Raw genomic sequence first — 19,863 nt, 5'->3', positions numbered from 1 at the left:
GTTTACAAGACCAAGCTGGACGTGAACGGGGACATCGACCGGTACAAAGCGAGGCTGGTCATCAAAGGATACTCGCAGCGAAAGGGGGTAGATTACGAAGAGACCTACGCCCCGGTCGTTCGCTATAGTTCGCTGCGATATCTCTTCGCGCTGGCTGCCCGTCTGGACATGAAGGTCGACCAGATGGACGCAATTACGGCCTTCCTGCAAGGAGAACTGTCGGAGGAGATCTACATGGAGCAACCCCCTTGCTTCGTGGACGGCAAGAAGCGGTCCAAAGTCTGCCGACTCAAGAAGGCGCTGTACGGGCTGAAGCAATCCAGTCGTGTCTGGAACAAGAAGCTGGATGCTGCCCTGAGGAAGTTCGACCTGGTATGCACCGATTACGACCCGTGTGTGTACACCAAGGTGCGCGGCGACAAGATGCTGTCCGTCGCTGTGTACGTCGATGATGTCCTGATCTTCTCGAACTGTGACCGCTGGAAGACGGAGATCAAGGCCCAACTCAGCCGGGAGTTCAAGATGAAGGACATCGGACCTGCGAAATATGTTCTGGGGATCCGGGTGAGCCGGAGCAAGGACGAGATTGCTCTGGACCAGGAGAAGTACGTGGAAGCGATCCTGAGTCGGTTCCAGATGACGGATTGCAAGCCCGTCAGTACGCCCATGAACGTGAGCGAGAAGTTGACGCGCGACGCGTGCCCGTCGACTGACCAAGAGAAGGAGAGGATGAAGTCCGTGCCGTACCAAGAAGCCGTTGGGTGCTTGATGTATACTTGGCCCAGAGCACCAGACCGGACATCTGCTACGCGGTCAACATCCTCAGCCACTTCAACTCGAACCCAGGTGAGAAGCACTGGTGTGGTGTGAAGCATCTGTTCCGCTATCTGCGCGGGACCTCGAAGTTTCGCCTGACCTACAAGAAAGGAGGAGCTTCAAAGATCGAAGGTTTTTCGGACGCCGACTGGGCTGCAGATCTGGAGGACCGGAAGTCGATCACAGGGTATGTGTTCACCGCCCAAGGTGGAGCCGTGTCCTGGAGCTGTAAGAGGCAACAAACCGTTGCACTCTCGACCTGCGAGGCCGAATACATGGCGTTGTCGGCTGCGGTGCAGGAGGCGCACTGGTGGCGCCGGTTGCGGGGACGTATCGAGTCGGAGGAGGCGATTACGATCCACTGTGACAACCAAAGTGCGATCGCGGTCGCACGGAACGGTGGCTATCATCCGAGGACAAAGCACATCGATATACGACACCATTTCATCCGGGACGCACTGGAGAAAGGCGAGGTTGTCGTGGACTACGTTCGGAGCGAGGAGCAAACAGCGGATGGTCTAACCAAACCGCTGTGCCGTACGAAGATGGAGATCTGCCGAGATCAACTTGGTCTGCAGCATCCCTAGGTTGAGGAGGAGTGTTGGAGATAATCAAGCAACCTATGGATTTGTAGTTATTAGTTTGTTACCTGGCAGCTCAATAAATTTTCATTCTGTTCTTAACCGTAACCCACGCTAGACGTGTTATTTCCACCTCTGCCCCAAGAGTTCCACACTGAGTGCCGCACTCAGAGCTGTCAAAGTGTTTCTTTGAAGAAACTTGCGCTAGTTCCGCACGAGTTTCGCCGCCATCTTGGAACTGAAACTCTAGTGCCGCACTCGATATTTTTTCAGTTTCATGCGAGTTCCAAGCACACTGACAGATGACGTTCGATTGAACCAAAACTGACACCGACGAGTGCGGCACTCAGTGCCACACTGGCTGTTCAAACGAACGTACCATAAGTTGATTAATGAACTGTCATGAATCCGCTTTGTAAATGCCGGCCCGATGCTCTTCATGGGCGATCGAATTTGATGGAAATAGGACCGGGATAGGATGCTTAACCTGACGAAAATCAAGATGAGCAGCAGCGTGAAAGCAACGTTATTTTGACTTGGTTTTTATAACTTTATAACTATTTCTCTGGAATTTTAACATAAATAATTTTATTGACCTATTTGCACTTCTAAAAAGTTTTATCGATTTTCCTCCTTCCAATCTCCTTTTTTGCTAACATCCTGTCTATGAGTCGATTCAGAAGAATCGTGCAAGGCGCTTGAACGGCCAGGTACAGCATCAATCCACTCGCACACGAGACAAACGAAATGACCGACGTTACGTATATCTGGAAACAGGGTTGCGAAAAGTTATTAGAATCGAGAATTGAGAAGTGATGATTTTGACATGTTTTTGAAAACTTATTTGTTTTTTTTCTACTCACCGCATGAGATGCATTGTTCGTGATCGGTACACTCAGATGGCTATAGAACGTGTAAACCACCGAAAGTTGAACAATGTAGACGCAGAAGCTTAATCTGGTCAGTACTCGTAGCTGGGGATGAGCTAGCAAAGCTACGATCTTCGAGTTCGATCTGAGTGCAAGATACAACAGCAGCGATCCGTTGGCTACGCTCCAGATGGCTTTCAGGGCACTTCCGTAGAGTGCGAGTATGATTGACGGTTTTGGCAGGGAGGGAAGTACCAAGAGAATGCCGTTAATGGCAAGAAATATCGGCGTGATGCTGGTGATTAATTTCGAAGTGTAGGAGAATGCTTTGAAGTGCAGATTGTCGTTTTTGTTGATGTGATGGTAAGTGAACGCAGCAATCATGCCGATAAAGTAGTATCCCGCGTTGACCGTGGTGGGTGCGTAGTTTTTCAAGTATCCTTCGTACGATAGGTAATCGGTGAGGGCGTGTTTCATGTTGAATGTTGACGTGGCATCCAGCTTTTCCTTGTAGATTTCAAAGGCCGGTAGCGCGAGAGAGATCGTGATCATCAAGTAAGTGCAAAGCATTTTGCTCCGAGGAAATCTCCAAATGATCATGATTATAGCTGAACTAGCCAGGAAAAGCTGGAAATCCACACCTAAATACCAACCGAACTTCATACACTGAAATACAGAGATCTAGTTAGCATTGCCAGAGCATTACGCCTACAGTTAGGTACGCACCGGTTCATTCGCGTGAACATAGTTGTTGATGAACAGCAGGTTCGTCCACCAGTGACGATCGCAGTAGTCTTGGTGTTTGTATCCAACCGGCGTCAATTTGGTGCGCGGGAAAAGCGTCGCCTGGTAGAAGATGACGAACGCGTACGCTGGAACTAAATTCGCCAATCGGCGAAAGATTTTCTGCAGAACGAAACCTACTTGGATACGTCCAACGGATTTGTCAATGGCGGTAAGGAAGCTATCGGCCTGGACCATTCCGGCCACGGTGAAGAACATCGAGATCACATGTGTGTTGAGCGAGTTGATCAATGGGAAAAAGAAGTTGTTGTTTTGCTATGGAAATAAAGAAATGACTGATCATGAAATGCTATCGATAATTGGAAGTACTCTTACCAATTCAATATCATCGGGGTTCGTTAGAGGTGTCCTCAAGACGGCCGTATTAGCATGAGCTACCAGAACCAACACCATCAAGATGATTCGGATTCCTTCCAAAAAGGGCAAATTTGGAGGTTGATCTGCTGTGTTTAACAATCGGGCCATATTTTGTTTTAAAGAGAATGCATCCATCAACGGGCTTGGTCGGCTTCCGCTATGCTTGGAAATGGTTGCAAATCCAACCAATACGGTGACTATTGCAACCAATGCTATGAAGGCCATTTCCGATAATTCTGTTTAGAGTAACAATATTTTGTTAGCTATTAAATAATTTGAACAGCACCAAATTAGCATACTCAATGATTGGTTTAAACTTGTATAAGTCACGCAATTCTTAATCGATACAGATGCTTGGAGATTGTGTGTTCGCTGAAGAGATTCTTTTGCACAAAAACTCAAATAGTCGACCCACTGACTATCGTCGTTGACTATTAATTCACTCATTCGAAACGTGCCATTTCTGCGCTTGATGCAATCGTGAAGGCATATTCCACGCTCGAGATGATCGCGGGGAAAGTTTAGGCTGCTGGATGAAATTTCCTAAAAAAAAAAGATTAAATTAATCAATTGTTTCACACTTTGTGCATTTGGCACCAACACTGATATTCCGCCACAATTCTGAACTAAAATCTGGTTGGATAACGGCTTCCACTACACAATACTGGAATTTGGGATTTTCCCTTCGACACTTGTTGAATTCATCATATTCGTAAAGTTTGGGAAAGTGCAACGTTTCATTTTCTAGAATATTATTCAGTTATTAGCGTTTACACGATGTTCAGTTGAAACTTCACTTACCTCTTAAATGACCCCTTTTGGCAAGCAATATTGACGTCAAAACCACACACAGTGTTGCAATCCATCCGGAAACAGAAAGAATTTTAAACTTCCGCTGCATTTCACAACTTGGTTTTTTCCCAGAGACACGTGAACCACTCGGGCGGCCACCGACGAATGAGCGGACCCAATGCATGAACAACAACCAATTTTCGGGGGAAAACGAGTGTGAGGTCGTGTTTCTTTGGGCGTATCACTCGGAGAGGTTCGAAATGGTCCAATTCTTTTTATGGTTGTTTTAACTTTCTTTGTATTAGGGGAAATATACCCTTTCTCGGTTTATTTCTATTATCGGCGTATCAGCACTTTGATAATGAATTACAGCTTTCATAAAGTGTTTTGACTATTCCAAACAGCTAAACAAAAAAAAAAACGAGCAAATAACTCTCCATTGTTGATGTATCTGAAAATGTTTGAATATCGGGAAACTACTAAAGTGATGAGTATAGTTCGAAAGGCTTAGTGTGTCGAAATGATATGTTTCCCCTGCTTTGCAGTTTTACTTTTACTCATTCGGATTTCTATCAAGCGTCTCGTCACATTCAGGTGTGGTTTCTCTGTTCCAGACTTATTTTGATATCTATTTGGTTGGATGGTATCTATACCTCTCAAAAAGCTAGTGACCAGTGTATAGTTTACAATAAGAATACACAATATAACAATTTTTCAAATCGCTTATTTTACGTTCTGAAGAAAGAAAAAATCTTGTTTTATTTTTATTAATTTTTTTTTTAAATAATTTTTAGCTTGAAAACGGGGATGCAATATAAATTACATCGAGAAGCTGAAAAAAGTGGAACATGAAGTTTTTTTTAAAGGTCCAATAAACCAAATTTCCAGTTTTTGCTTTTAGGGTGTTTTTGAAACCGCCTTGAGTCAGGGGTATTAAAACACCCCAAAAGCAAAATCTAAAAATTAAGTTTATTGGACCTTTTTAAAAAAAAACTTCAGAATTAAACTATGTTTTCAAGCTTCTGTACAGATGCGAAAGTTTAATTTGAACTGACAAAATCCATTTTTTTTCATTTTTTTTAAATAGTTCATTTACGAAAATATTTTGTTCTAAAAGTTGAGAAAATTTCCAATTCAATTGTCTAAGAAACATTGAAGAGACTAACCTTTTAAAGAGGTTTAATTTTCAATTAACACCCTTCGAAATGTACGAGTTGATTCTTACATTTTTATAAGATGAAAATGTCCGAAAATTTCACAAATCTTTTTTTTAGCTTTGAATATAAAATCATCGGTTGTTGAGATATTGGCACTAGGAAATAAAAGGCTGTTTGGATGAGACTTAAAAACTTAAATTTTCTTGTCTTTTTCATTTATTCGCTGTTTTTCGGCAACCAATTTTTATCGTCTTTAAGGAATTTTTTTTGGAAATTTTCTGAACCATTTGAAACAAAAATATTTTCAAGAGGACAAGCATAGACAATATCTGAGTAATTCTCGCTGAAAGTGAACCACTATTTACACAAGGTGCCCAAAATCAAAAGCAATGTACTTTTCCAATAGCCCCCACCAAGTTATGAAAGAAACCATGTTTGGTTGGTTGAATTTGTCCTCACCTCGGCGCCACGAAGCTAAAACATTTTTTTAATTGGTATTTTTTTGACTTAGGCGCGTCTACAAAATTGCTAATAACTTTGCAAAACTTCAACGAACTCTTGATGTTTAGGGGTGTTTTGGAAAGGAAATGAGCAGAGCTTTCGAATGCACTTGTCAGAAAAATACCGTTCCATACATTTTTTAGTCATAAAACAACAATGTATTTTTAAAAGTCATTTTTGAAGGCCGGCGCCCCGCTTTATCGAAAAACTGACAAATCCATTTGAAAGCTGAGACGATTTCACATAAAGGACCAATAAATCTAAGGTGTATGTTCCTCCTATCTTTTATAATCTAATTTTGATTCTGAGAGCGCAGCGCTCCGTTCGTATTTCGGGCGCCCAAAATGTTGCATTAGCTTGCCCCACTGTAAGGTTTTGTCAAACAATATAGGTGCTCACTTTTTAAATGATAGTTCATTATCCAAGGATCAAGATGCACTATCTCGTGCACTATCGATAATTGACCAATATTTAAGGTTTTGGGTTCTGCCAGGCAATTTAATGTCGAAAAGTTGTTTTTGTTTATTTTTTTTTGTTGTTAAATGCTTATTTACAATTGGGTGGACATTTTTACAGTAAAACTAATGAATGTAGCATGTAGGAAATTGGTTTCTTATAGTTATTTAGGTAGCTGAGTTCGGATCTGCAATCAAATTTCAGTTAAACAGTGAAATTTCGAGCCACACCCAAAAGGTATTTGCGGTAATATGCTGTAATTTTAATCGCTAGTGAATTCGGTCATATTTCATCTTTTGCTCATTTTTAATTGATATTTATTCACGGATTTTTTTATGGAAAATGTTTTTTTTTCAAGTTCTGATTGTTTTGAGAATGTCAGAAAACCTCGTTTTGTGATTTGGCTGGTTTCAATGTAAACTTAAGATTTTTTAGGATTTTTTTTTATGATTTTGTGGAACGATTGTATACGTCAGTCATTAATTAATGACGATTTCCATAACTTTGCAAGGAATAGAAAAATCGCTCCCATCCATTTTCACTACATGCAAATAACATTTAGGCGTGGCTCAAATATCACTGTTCACATAAGAAACCATACTTTGGCTTCCAAAACATATGCCGCATGTAAATAATAGGCCGTGCTTGTTAATTCTGGGAAATTTGTAAAATTGGCACTTTTTTCTCACTAAAACTCAAATATCTTTGCGTTGGAGTATCGAAATTACGTTTTCTCCTCGAGAAAAATGTTCGTGGTGAAATTTCCTACATGCTCATTAGTTTTACTGTAAAAATGTCCACCCAATTGTAAATAAGCATTTAACTACAAAAAAAGTAAACAAAAACAACTATTCGACATTAAATTGCCTGGCAGAACCCAAAACCTTAAATATTGGTCAATTATCGATAGTGCTTCTTGATCCTTGGATAATGAACTATCATTTAAAAAGTGAGCACCTATATTGTTTGACAAAACCTTAAATTGGGGCAAGCTAATGCAACATTTTGGGCGCCCGAAATACGAACAGAGCGCTGCGCTCTCAGAATCAAAATTAGATTAAAAAAGATAGGAGGAACATACACCTTAGATTTATTGGTCCTTTATGTGAAATCGTCTCAGCTTTCGAATGGATTTGTCAGTTTTTCGATAAAGCGGGGCGCCGGCCTTCAAAAATGACTTTTAAAAATACATTGTTGTTTTATGGCTAAAAAATGTATGGAACGGTATTTTTCTGACAAGTGCATTCGTAAGCTCTGCTCATTTCCTTTCCAAAACACCCCTAAACATCAAGGGTTCGTTGAAATTTTGCAAAGTTATTAGCAATTTTGTAGACGCTGTTGAACTTTTCGAGATGTTACGTCCGTAACGTCGTTCGCGAATGCATCCTTGCAGCAGTGACAGCAGTCACTTCCGACAATCATTCGTGCGAGAACTTGCAAAGAATAAAACACGTTTAACAAGTAGCTCGCGTTCTTTTAATTCATCCGGATATTCCGTTGTCCGCCGGGTAGTTTGGTCCACTGCGCTGTAACCTGCCCATAGGTTATGGGCCCAGGCTAGTGGGACCAAGTTCGTTCGCGAGAAAGCTAAGTTTATTTCGAGAAGTTCGAGTACTACAGTTGGAGTAAAGATGTCGGACGGCCAGCGGTGTTTCGGAGTGCCCAAATTGAATAACCACAACCAGTGTTGCAAAAGAGTGATAGAAAAGCTATCAATAGATTATCTCTGCACCAAAAATATCCGAGAGTATAGCGGCCGTCACTATAGCTTGTGAGATCTCTTCTTGTGTCTCGTGATTCCCAGCGATGTCATTCTCTCTCTATCACTCCTTCCCTTTTCCTCGACTATGCGCTCTCACCGCTGAGTCTCTCAACCTCTCCGAAACTGCAATGAAAGAACGCGAGATGGCGATTAGGAGCCGACCACGCATGACGCCCCTTCAAACTGCGTTTGCAAAATTGGTTTTGTGGCGGCTTTTGTGGTTAAACGCTGTTGCGGTAGGATAATCGTGGAAGCGAGAATGAGAGAGAAAAGGAAAATGTCAATCGCGAGTGGGTAAACACAAAAACGTGTTCGGCTATGTTCGGCGCTGAGAGTTTCAATGAAGAGAGAAGAGCAGTTGTATTTGACGCATTAATATTCTGGCGAGATAATTGTAGTTGCTGAGAGGTGATATTTTGATATTTTAACAACCCTGACCACAACTACCAGGCGTGGAAATTCAAAATGGAGATGCACTTGATCAGGGAGAAAACGTGGAAAACCATTTCCGAGAATCCACCGAATCTTGTGACGGGCGATTGGGACGAGGCCAACACAAGTGCTCGGGCGGCGATTGGACTTTGCATCGAGGACAACCAGACGAGTCTGGTGCGGAATTGCACCACAGCGAAAGAAGCATGGGATGCGAGGGGGGCGTCACTTCCGCGCTAACCGAGCGATAAAGCTTCCTTTTCAAACCTTTGCAGCGTTCACTTTCACATTTCCGCTTTATTTTGCTTTAACTCGCGTTAACCGCGATAACTCGCTTTTTGGTTTACCTTTTGTTGCGTTCACGCATCAGACTGCTCGATTTTTTTTTGACAGCGAGAACTGTCAAAAGCAAATGACAGTTCTCTTTGTCAAATGATTCGAGCAGTTTGTTTTGCTTTATTTTTAAGAAAAGTCTGAGGGGGAGATCATCCGTCGGAACCGTTCTGTACGTTCCTGTGCCTGCTTGGGTCCCGTTCCAGTGGTTTGAGACGGTTCCACCACTGGTTCTTGAGCCTTTCATCAGTCTCCCGGTGGAGAAAAGCCTTCTCAGGTTGAAAAATTGCATGTATTGAAGGCGCGAATCGGCCCCGACGGATACGCTTGAAATCGACCTGCAAAGTGCCGATTTCCTGACCTGAAGCCATCGGAACGCTAAGCAACACTACACAGAGGTTGACGAGCAGGACGATTCCGTGTAAAGGAGGTTCCCGTGCATCCAGATACTATTGCGGCTGTGACTGAACAACTATGCGCGATTGTGGAGGCGATGATGACGAAGAACTCTGAACAGGTGAATAATTTTGCGGAAAAGTAAGCTGCGGACATTCCGCCAACAAGGGCAACACACCGTCGTGCATGAAGAAATATCGATTGTGGTCGATGCAACATCGCAAGATTCAACTCAAGAGTGACTCAAGCAAAACCCATGTCTACAACTTTACGCCGGGCGACCATCCTAGCCAGTACGACGCAAGCGCTAGCAGCAACTACCAGAACCGCTTCACGGACTGCCAGCGCAAGGCGTAGTGAAGCATGAAGTGCCCCTCCTATCTCGCGAAGGTGAATGCAACCCAAGTTTGTGCCAGGTTGGAGAATCTTCATAAAGCATGCCGACGAACGAGTTCATCTCGGAATATAGCGACAGGATCGTCTCGCAGGTTGTGGCCTTCCTCCGTGGCAAGGTGGTCATTAATTGAGCAGCTCAAGGTTGTCGGCAAAAGTTGAGGTTTTCAAACAAACAAATCTGTAATCATTTATTTAACAAATTTTGATAAATTATAGTGTGATGCGTTTGCTTTTAGAAATAAATCTTCCGTTGAAGAAATCCCAACTGTTTAAAAATCTTTTTCATAATTTTAATAATTTTGTGTACATCTGAGGAGACAGCGGGCCAGATTGTGGTCGAGGTGGTTCAGGTGCAGCTGGATCGGGAGAGCTAGTCCCCGCAAGTCAATATTCTGCGGCAGCTAGATTTTTTTCCGCGGGCGGAAGCTTCATTACGCAAGCTGTATTTTACAACCCCCCGGACGACACCCACAGGGTGGTCGAGTTGCAGGTCGTGGGGGTGTAATAATTAAACAAATTAAAAGGACACTTTCGTCCAACAAATAAAACGCGTGTCGTTCTTCTGACTAACAAAACAATAATAAAATTTATTCACAACAAAGACAACTACCACTTCCTTTTACGCACTGTGTTGACAGTCGCAGAGTGACAGACACACAGCTGTCATCGCGAGTCCAGTGGCGTACGGTCCAGGCAGGGGCCGCAATTCCAGTCGCCTCAACATCCCCCCTCTTCAATTGAGGTGGTACGGTCTACCAACGTCAGGCATCTTCCTGGTGAAAATCCACGTGGCACCAGTACACGTGCACATCCGCTCAGGATTGCGAGGGTGTTGTTGTTGTTGAAGTAGTAGACGAGACAAACGCTGAAAGACCCGTACTACCGATCTTGAATGCTCCGGAGGCCGACCCAGACTCCACGTTGGCTGCTTCAATGCATCGAACCGCGACGGCGATGGCGTGGTTGAACCCAACATCGCAGATGACCTGGAATGTTCGCGCGACTCCAACCAGACGTCGTTGGACTTTTTCTGTTTCTCCAATCCAATACAACCAATTTGCCGGACTGCGCGGAGGTTGACTGTCCAGTACATCACACGACCGAACTTGCTGTTGTTCGCGCTTGTGTTCGCGTCTGTCACTGGCACATTCACGCAGATTTTTCGTTGTTGCTCACCTGGCAGCGTTGTTGTTGCTACTTGTGGTGGTGGCTCAAACTCCAGCTTCGAAAGGATTCGTTCTCCATACCGTTCTCCAGGTGGTGGAGCACCGACAGCAATTCGAGGTCGTCGCGCGCTGCGGAATGCCGTGGCACTTTTACTCGCTTGATCGATCACAGCTGAGTGAAGTTGTTGACTGGTGTTGACATTCGCAACGAACCACAGTGGGTGTTCGGTCAGTCCGGCGAATTCGACACTCTCACCCATCCACGATCCCGTCGGCTTGGGCCACGGATCTGGCGGTGAGTGCAAGGGTGTTCCCGTCGTAGGATGGCTCACCTCAAACACGTACTCGGTGACGTCATCACGGTAACCTCGAGCACACGATTCAACCAGCACCTGCTGCTCGAAAACTTCTTCATCTCCACCATCGTTCCCGCACAGTAGAACTTCCGCCAGCTTGTCCAGCGAGCGCACCTTCTTCTTCTGCAGCAGCTTTTCTTTTCGCTCGTGCCAGGCCGTGGGCACACCGTCGCCATCCGAATCGGTTTCGAACTCCTCCGCGTTGCCGCTGCCAAGCGAGTCCGATGTCGCATCCAGGCACGGTTGGGCCTGCACCTTCATCGACGTCATGATGCTACTGATGAACCGCTGCTGATGCTGCATGAATGCCAGCTGCTGCAGCTGCATCTCCACCAGCTGACGTTGAAGTGCTTCCTGCTGCTGCCGAAAGAGCTCCCGAACATAACCTCGATGTTGCTCGAAGTACTCGACGTACGGCGCTGCATGTAGTGGAATCTGGAGGAACGGCGAATGATGTTGCTGACCGGCTGCCAACGGTGCCTGCGGCACGTCCGCCGTCTGCTGGTTCTGGCCGGCATCAAGGATGGCTTGATCCGGAACTCCTTCCATTCCGCTGTTTTTCCTCCTCCGCGTGGGTCACTTTTGGACCGGTTGAAAATTCGTCCAAAAGGACCGGACTCGTCGCCACTTTTACAACCCCCCGGACGACACCCACAGGGTGGTCGAGTTGCAGGTCGTGGGGGTGTAATAATTAAACAAATTAAAAGGACACTTTCGTCCAACAAATAAAACGCGTGTCGTTCTTCTGACTAACAAAACAATAATAAAATTTATTCACAACAAAGACAACTACCACTTCCTTTTACGCACTGTGTTGACAGTCGCAGAGTGACAGACACACAGCTGTCATCGCGAGTCCAGTGGCGTACGGTCCAGGCAGGGGCCGCAATTCCAGTCGCCTCAACACTGTACATGTCACGGGTGGACCACCTTCTTGCGCATCAAGTTGATGGTCTCTTCGATGGGTTGAAACGTGGTCTCGGGACTCGGGAACGTCCAGTCTGGAGTGTCCACCCTTGTTGAACACAGCCAGTACCACATGCCCAGCTGGTTAAAAAGATTACCCAGCTGGTTGAAAACGTCTAGCGTCGCATGGACGTTCTGCGAGCTGGAGGATGTTTCAAAGTTGTCCTTGGTCGGGATGCAGCTTGACGCAGCCGCGTTTGAAGATTAGGCTGCGGATCTACTTGAGCAAGGGGTAGCCGTGAGTGATGTGTGAGTCGGCAATGCGCAGCATGTTGTTGGTATCCTTGTACAGGTTGGGGTTGCTAATTTGGTTCAGATGAAACAGCAGCAGCACTTGATAAAGAAACCTGCCGATCGACCTACGAACACGCATGACGAAGACAACCTTCGTCCCGGTCGGAATGTAGATATTTTCGACCTTCTTGGCCTCGCATGCCTTTTCCATCACTCCACGCTACATGTGGGCATACTTCTTAGTGTACTTCGTGGCACTTTAACAGACTTCCCGCACGGACTTTCTTTAGCTTAGGTTCCGGAACCACTAGCAGTTTTTTCATTCGTGCCCTCTTGTCAGCCGGCGCTTTGGCGGCCTGAGCAATCTTCTGAAGCGGGCATCTCTCTGGTGTTCTGTGTTGAGCAGTGTTCAACAACAACAAATAACGTCCAAGTTTGCTGCCAATAAATAGCAAAAAATGTTGCCTAAACATACAAATAAAAATTAATGCTTTCAACGGAAATGACCAACTTCACCCAAGTCCACCTTGATGTTCGATCCAAGCACCTTGATTTTGTCCGTGTCCATCGACGTGATGGCGATCAAGATCTTTGCGTTCCCATGCGCTTCGGCTGATACTTTTTGTCCAGCAGGAAACCCTCGTCCAGGAACGAATCCTTCAATCAACCGCCGGTCTTCTTTTTGCACTGAATCGCGGTCAATTCTCCGGATCACTTCAACCGCATCACGGCATCGACGACCAGCTTGGCAAAGTACTTCTTGTGCTGGAACAGAATCTTCAAGCTGAGCGTCGTCCGGGCAATGTTTATCAAATCCTCCCGGAACTTTTTCGTATCCTTCAAGTTGTCCTGAGCCGCGGCAATCAGCACCGAATGTGCCGCCTGCGTGGCCGCTCTTCATCCGGCGATGATTGTCTGCGGGTGCGACGACTCATGTCCACGAGGATTTTCGCCGCCGGATTTTCTACGCCGACCGCCTAAAAATCGTCACCTCGTCGTTGGTTACCTCATCCTGGCCGGCGATGCGGCCTTGTGCTACCAGAATCTTGTCCATTCTCTTCGGACCGGGCGCGTTGATTATCGGCCTAAAAACAATACAAATTACGACTAAAATTTCTTTATCACATTGCTAGAAAACATTACCCGAAAAATTCGCTCCTCCTTGAGTTTGCGCAAGGATTTTCCGCGAAAATCCACTCCACTTGATGCCGCCGCCGATCCAAGCGCCGATTACACCCATCAAACCGGGAGAAAAGTTAACTTTTCCGTTCGTCAAAACGTGCGTCGTCCGCTGTGGACGGTGGAGTGGGCGATCACACCGGAGCAAACTTCTCCGGGCGTTGATTTTTTTTCCGGATGCTATTTTTGCTTTGTTTTTTTCTTTCTGTCAAAACTGCTTGAAAAAAACCAAAACAAATACCGAGTTGCCAAACATGACCAAAAACTGCTCGACGGCAAGGTTGCAAGATAGCTTTCCCTGGTTCAAAAGTCGAGCAGACGCTGGTCGCTTTAACTCGCTTTAACGCGCGTTAACTTGCGATAACTTGCTTTAGGGTGGCGTTATGTGAAATCTCGGCACGATGAGTAGCGTTGATGCTTTTCGAGCTAGTTTTTGTGCGTTTTAGTGTGTTATCGCGGAGTGACGTCCCCCTCGATGGGATGCTTTAAAAGCCTACCACGATAAGGCTTCCGAAGTTTATCTGCTGAAGAGGTTGGCGCGTTTGAAGCTGAATGAAGGCGACGACATGGAACAGCACCTCCAAAGATACACGGATTTGGTGCAACAGGTGGCGGACATCGGTGATGCACTTCCGGAGAGACTGCAAGTAGCCCTGCTGCTTTGTTCTCTTCCGGATTCGTATGATTACCTGACGACGGCCCTGGAGCAGCGGCCGACAAACGAGCTCACCGTCCAGCTGGTGAAGTCGAAATTGCTGGCAGAATCGGAAAAACGTCGAGAACGCAGCGTGCACAGTGGAAATTCTGGACAAGCGCTGCGAGTGGATCATCGTCGTCGTGTCGGGAAATCCAGCGCCAGCGAAACAGCACCAAGAAGGCGGAAACAAGAACCTGTTACGGATGCAAACAACCTGGTCACCTGAAGAAAGATTGCCCGCAGTCGAAGCCGAACAAGTACCATCGAGCACCGAACGCGAAGCAGGTCCAAGATGTTTCGGATCAGCCAGTCGCGTGGATGGTGGGCAGCAGCGAACCGACCAGCTGGTTTGTCGACAGTGGCGCTTCTCGGCATATGACGGGAAATCGACAGTTTTTCACGGAGCTGGAGCAGGTCGGCGGAACAAGTGTGCTGTTGGCGGACGGCGAAAAGGCGGAGGTGGCCGGAGTTGGCCGCGGAATCTTCGTTGGAGTGGATGGCGCTGGGGATGCGGTCGAGATCCAGATGAAAGAAGTGCTATTTGTGCCGAAACTGACAAGTGGACTTGTGTCGGTCAGTGCTCTAGCGAAGAAGAACTTTGAGGTTGTGTTCAACGGAAACACGTGTGTGATTCGACGACCTGGAGGATTGATCTGCGCTGTTGCTGAGCGGTACGAAAACCTGTACCGATTGAGCGTTCCGGAGCAAGCGATGGTGAGTGTCGAGCCGCCGCACACGTCGAGCTGCCTGCATACTTGGCATCGGCGGCTGGGACACCGGGATCCGGATGCTGTGCGGGATCATCACGAAGCATTTGGCCGACGGAATGAAGGTGGAAAACTGTGGTTCCAACACCGGTTGTGAGTGCTGCCTCGAAGGAAAAATGCCACGAAAACCGTTCCCGAAGAGTGTTGACAGAGGAGCCAAGGAGAAGCTGGATATCGTGCACGCTGACCTCAGCGGACCCATGGCGAGCACCCCGAGCGGAAACCAGTACTTTCTTTGCTTGGTTGATGATCACACTCGGATGGCATTTGTTTACCTTCTGCGGAAGAAATCCGATGCTGCACCGAAGATCAAGGATTTTGTCGGATGGTGCAAGACGCAGATTGGCAAGAACCCCAAGGTGCTGCAATCGGATGGTGGAGGAGAATTCACCGGTAAGGAGTTGCAGAGCTTCCTGCGAGCCGAAGGCATTGTGAGCCAGTTCAGTGCGCCCTACTCGCCACAGCAAAACGGCGTAGTAGAGAGACGGAACCGGTACCTGAAAGAGATGGCGCTGTGCATGCTTTTGGACGCGAAACTAGACCAGAAGTACTGGGGGGAAGCGATCCTGACGGCAACCCACATCCAGAATCGTGTTCCGACGAGAGCCACTGGGATGAGTCCTTTCCAAAAGTGGTACGGGAAGCTGCCATCGCTCGGACACCTGCGGATCTTTGGTTGCGACGCATGGGTGCAGATTCCAGCTCAAAGACGGAAGAAGATGGAGCCGAAGGCGCAGAAGCTGGTGTTCGTAGGCTACTCTAATGAGCACAAAGCCTACAGACTTTTGGACAAGGCTACGAATCGCATCACCATCAGTCGGGACGTGACATTTCTCGAAAATTGGAATGTGCAGTACAAACGTGATGCAGACGAACGCCCGGAAACCGAGGAATCGGTTATCGAATTGGAACCACCTGCAGTGGTGGCCGCACGCGATGTGGCACCAGAACCTGTGGCCGAAGAGGAACCAGCAGAACCTGTGGCCGAAGAGGAACCAGCAGAACCTGCGGCCGAAGAGGAACCAGCGGCACCTATGCCGCACTCGGATGAAGAAGAGGACTTGGAGGGGTATCATTCTGCGGAGGAGCTCTACTTTGGCGATGAAGACGGAGCCGCTCAACAAGAAGGACACGCCGATGAAACCCAGCAGCGGAATCCACGGCGTAAAACCCGGGAGTGTTGCCAGCGTCGCTACGGGACTTCTTTGTCGGCATGGCATTGGCAGACCACGACGAACCGACATCCTTCGATCAAGCAGTAAGCTGCGCTGAAAAGGAGGAGTGGATTGCTGCGATGGATGCAGAATACGAAGCGTTGATGTCCAATGGTACCTGGGAGTTGGTGGACCCGCCGGCCACGTGCAATATTGTCGGTAGCAAGTGGGTGTACAAACGAAAGCTGGACGCGGATGGGAAAGTCGAGCGGATGAAGGCGCGGCTTGTAGCTCAGGGCTTCAGCCAACGTTTTGGAACCGACTTCGAGGAGATTTTCGCCCCAGTAGCGATGGCTACCACGTTCCGTGTGTTGCTGACGGTGGCTGGCTACCAGCGGATGCACGTGAAACACCTGGATATCAAGTCTGCATACCTGTACGGCAAGTTGGAGGAGGTCGTGTACATGCGGCAACCGCCTGGGTACGTACAAGCCGGATCCGAGAAGAAGGTGTGCAGGCTGAAACGCAGCATCTACGGCTTGAAGCAGGCGGCGAGAGTCTGGAACAAAACGCTGACGGGTATGCTGAACCAGATCGGACTCGAGCAGTGCAAATCCGATACGTGCCTGTACCGGAAGTCATGCGTGGGTGGCGGGTGGCTATTCCTGCTCATTTACGTGGATGACCTGCTCCTGGTTGCCACGCAAGCGAAGGAGAACGACCAGATCGAAAGTGCTCTCGAGAAGCGGTTCAAAATCACGAGGCTGGGTGACATCAGAAGCTTCCTGGGAATCCGTGTGCGCCGAAACAGCGATGGCTTCTTCGTGATTTCCCAGCGTGCCTTCGTCGAAAGACTGAAAACCCGTTTCGGACTGGAGCACGCGAAAGGATCGAGGTATCCAATGGACCCCGGGTACTTCAAGGTCACCACGGACAGCCCAAAGATGGAGAGCAACGGGGACTACCACAAACTGATCGGATGCTTGCTCTATCTTGTGGTGCACAGTCGCCCCGACATTGCAGCGACCGTTGGGATCCTGAGCCGGAAAGTCAGCAGCCCGACAGAAACCGATTGGACAGAAGCCAAACGCATCGTAAGATATCTGATCCATACGGTTGACTACGGGTTAGTGCTGGGAAGCAGCAGCAAGGAATTTCAGCTGACAGCCTACTGCGACGCGGATTGGGCGGGAGACAGCAGCGACCGGAAATCCTGCAGCGGTTTCCTGTTTCGTCTAGGAGGAGCGACGGTAGCATGGGCGAGCCGCAAGCAAACCTGTGTCGCCATGTCTACCATGGAGGCCGAATACGTTGCGCTCTCCGAGGCTGCCCGAGAAGCGGTTTGGATGCGGCGTTTGCTGACCGAGCTCAACGAGACGCCTAAGCTGCCAACCATCATCTACGACAACAGGAGTTGTCTGGACTTCGCCGTAATGGACCAGCAGAAGAAACGGTCAAAACACATTGACACTCGCTACCATTACACCAAGCACTGCTGTTCATCGGGCGAGATCGAGCTGCAGTTCTGTCCGTCGGAGTCCATGGTTGCGGATATCTTGACCAAACCCCTTGGGTCCAACAAAGTCAAGAGATTCGCTACACTGATGGGATTGGCACCTGTTCCGGGCAAGGAGGAGATAGGAGGAGACGAGTAGCGGTGAGGCAAGGTCACATTCGCGAGGAGGAGTGTTGAACTTTTCGAGATGTTACGTCCGTAACGTCGTTCGCGAATGCATCCTTGCAGCAGTGACAGCAGTCACTTCCGACAATCATTCGTGCGAGAACTAGCAAAGAATAAAACACGTTTAACAAGTAGCTCGCGTTCTTTTAATTCATCCGGATATTCCGTTGTCCGCCGGGTAGTTTGGTCCACTGCGCTGTAACCTGCCCATAGACGCGCCTAAGTAAAAAAAATACTAATTAAAAAAATGTTTTAGCTTCGTGGCGCCGAGGTGAGGACAAATTCAACCAACCAAACATGGTTTCTTTCATAACTTGGTGGGGGCTATTGGAAAAGTACATTGCTTTTGATTTTTGAGCACCTTGTGTAAATAGTGGTCCACTTTCAGCGAGAATTACTCATCTGAAAAAAAACTTGAATGTTTCAGTTATTAAAATTTAATTAAGTGTTGATAACGGAGCACATGATTTATAAAATCTGTAAAGTTCTTTTGGATTGCTAGTTTGATTTAACATTGAAAACTGAAGTCAAAAAAAATATTTCGAGTAAAATTTCTATTTTTCAAAAAATCATAGCTCGGAGGTAAATTCTTTGACTGCGTTTTTGCATGGCTCAAAAGTTCCAGTTTCCTAAAACATATCTAGAGTTTTTTTGAAAAGGTCCTATAAGCTATTGTCTTTCATATGTTAACATATCGTCAGCTGTGTGCTGTCTTAGACCATTTTGGTCGAAAATGAGTTAATGATGACGTTTTGCTATACTTATCAAACACTACAAGATCCTTTAACCCGATTTTGGAAACTCGCTTCTGTTTCCCGGATATCGCAATACACACTTGTGACATAGACCAATTTATCGTCAAAATGATTGTGCACACTTGTGACACGTCATACATGTTGTTGGAAAATGTGGAAAAATTTTCTTGTTTTTCACAAATTTATGTACACACATACTTTCTAAAGGCAATGCAACCTTTGTTTACAAAAATATACTGATTAAGTCGATTAAACCATTGATTTGAGCTTATTATAGTTTGTATGGGAATTCTGTTCTGTTCTGTGAATTGTGGGTCTCGTGGCGCAGGGGTAGCGGCTTCGGCTGCCGATCCCGATGATGCTATGAGACGCGGGTTCGATTCCCGCCTTATCCACTGAGCTTCTATCGGATGGTGAAGTAAAACGTCGGTCCCGGTTTCTCCTGTCTCGTCAGAGGCGCTGGAGCAGAAATCCCACGTTAGAGGAAGGCCATGCCCGGGGCGTAGTGCCAATAGTTTCGTTTTCGTTTTCGGGAATTCTGTGCACTCTTGTGACAATTTTACTTTCGAAACGCACTTGTGACACATGCTTTTCAGGTTTTTGTTTACATTATTTACTGTATCTTTTAACTGGTGTAACCAAATTAGTTGAGCGTTTGTTAAGCGATAGTATACGAACTGATTGCTTCAAAAAGTTTGGCTCTATCATTCATAGTTTTGAAATTATTTACCAACAAACCCGAGGGGCGTCACTTCCGCGCTAACCGAGCGATAAAGCTTCCTTTTCAAACCTTTGCAGCGTTCACTTTCACATTTCCGCTTTATTTTGCTTTGTTGTGAGTCAACCCTAAGTGCGACCCTGGTTTAAGTTTTAAGTAGCTTTAGGCGCAGCAGGCCATGCCACGCGCAAGATATTATTTAAACACCACCCCGAGGGGTAGCTCACTTCCGCCTTTAATGAGCGATAAATTACTTTTTTCCAAACCTTTAAGCGTTCATAAAAGCCTTTCCTCGTTCCTTCCATTTAGTTTTTCCTTTTTGATCTTAACGCGCGTTAGCTAGCCTTTTCAGTTACCTTTCTGTGAAAACACTTGTCAAACTACTCGAAAAAATTTGACAGTTCGAATTGACACATAAACTTCGAGCAGTTTTCAACCGCGTGGCGTGGCGTCAGTGACAAAACAAAATTTAGTAAGCTTTCGTCGGAAGTCATTGATTCCCGGTTCCGCGACAAAGTGTGGACATTTGTGGTTCGAA

At 46.7% G+C, this 19,863-nt stretch overlaps 2 protein-coding genes across 2 annotated transcripts; both read right to left on the bottom strand.

Moving 5' to 3' along the window:
- Positions 1 to 1,933: 1,933 nt before the first annotated feature.
- On the bottom strand, positions 1,934 to 3,722 carry LOC6051168 (O-acyltransferase like protein). The gene is made up of 4 exons (XM_038252450.1): positions 3,386 to 3,722; positions 2,993 to 3,325; positions 2,261 to 2,932; positions 1,934 to 2,164 (listed from the first exon to the last, which is right to left on the bottom strand). The coding sequence occupies exons 1-4, from the start codon at positions 3,650 to 3,652 to the stop codon at positions 2,006 to 2,008; spliced, it is 1,431 nt and encodes a 476-aa protein (XP_038108378.1). The 5' UTR covers positions 3,653 to 3,722; the 3' UTR covers positions 1,934 to 2,005.
- Positions 3,723 to 10,209: 6,487 nt separating this feature from the next.
- On the bottom strand, positions 10,210 to 13,027 carry LOC119767896. The gene is made up of 2 exons (XM_038257776.1): positions 12,901 to 13,027; positions 10,210 to 12,839 (listed from the first exon to the last, which is right to left on the bottom strand). Exon 2 carries the CDS (start codon positions 11,721 to 11,723, stop codon positions 10,386 to 10,388), a length of 1,338 nt encoding a protein of 445 aa, XP_038113704.1. The 5' UTR covers positions 11,724 to 12,839; positions 12,901 to 13,027; the 3' UTR covers positions 10,210 to 10,385.
- Between the last annotated feature and the right edge of the window lie 6,836 nt (positions 13,028 to 19,863).

Source organism: Culex quinquefasciatus, chromosome 2, assembly GCF_015732765.1.
Source record: "Culex quinquefasciatus strain JHB chromosome 2, VPISU_Cqui_1.0_pri_paternal, whole genome shotgun sequence".
NCBI lineage: Eukaryota > Metazoa > Arthropoda > Insecta > Diptera > Culicidae > Culex > Culex quinquefasciatus.
The sequence above is the reverse complement of the archived record's forward strand: the minus strand, read 5'-3'. Positions and strand labels throughout refer to the sequence as shown.

Bases quoted from the DNA above. Each gene is read 5' to 3' on its own strand.
- LOC6051168 (XM_038252450.1), bottom strand. From the start codon at position 3,652: ATGGCCTTCATAGCATTGGTTGCAATAGTCACCGTATTGGTTGGATTT. The intron at 2,933-2,992 runs GTGCGTACCTAA...TCTGTATTTCAG, and splicing joins ATGTTCACGCGAATGAACCG to TGTATGAAGTTCGGTTGGTA. The intron at 2,165-2,260 runs GTGAGTAGAAAA...CCCTGTTTCCAG, and splicing joins CGAACAATGCATCTCATGCG to ATATACGTAACGTCGGTCAT.
- LOC119767896 (XM_038257776.1), bottom strand. From the start codon at position 11,723: ATGGAAGGAGTTCCGGATCAAGCCATCCTTGATGCCGGCCAGAACCAG.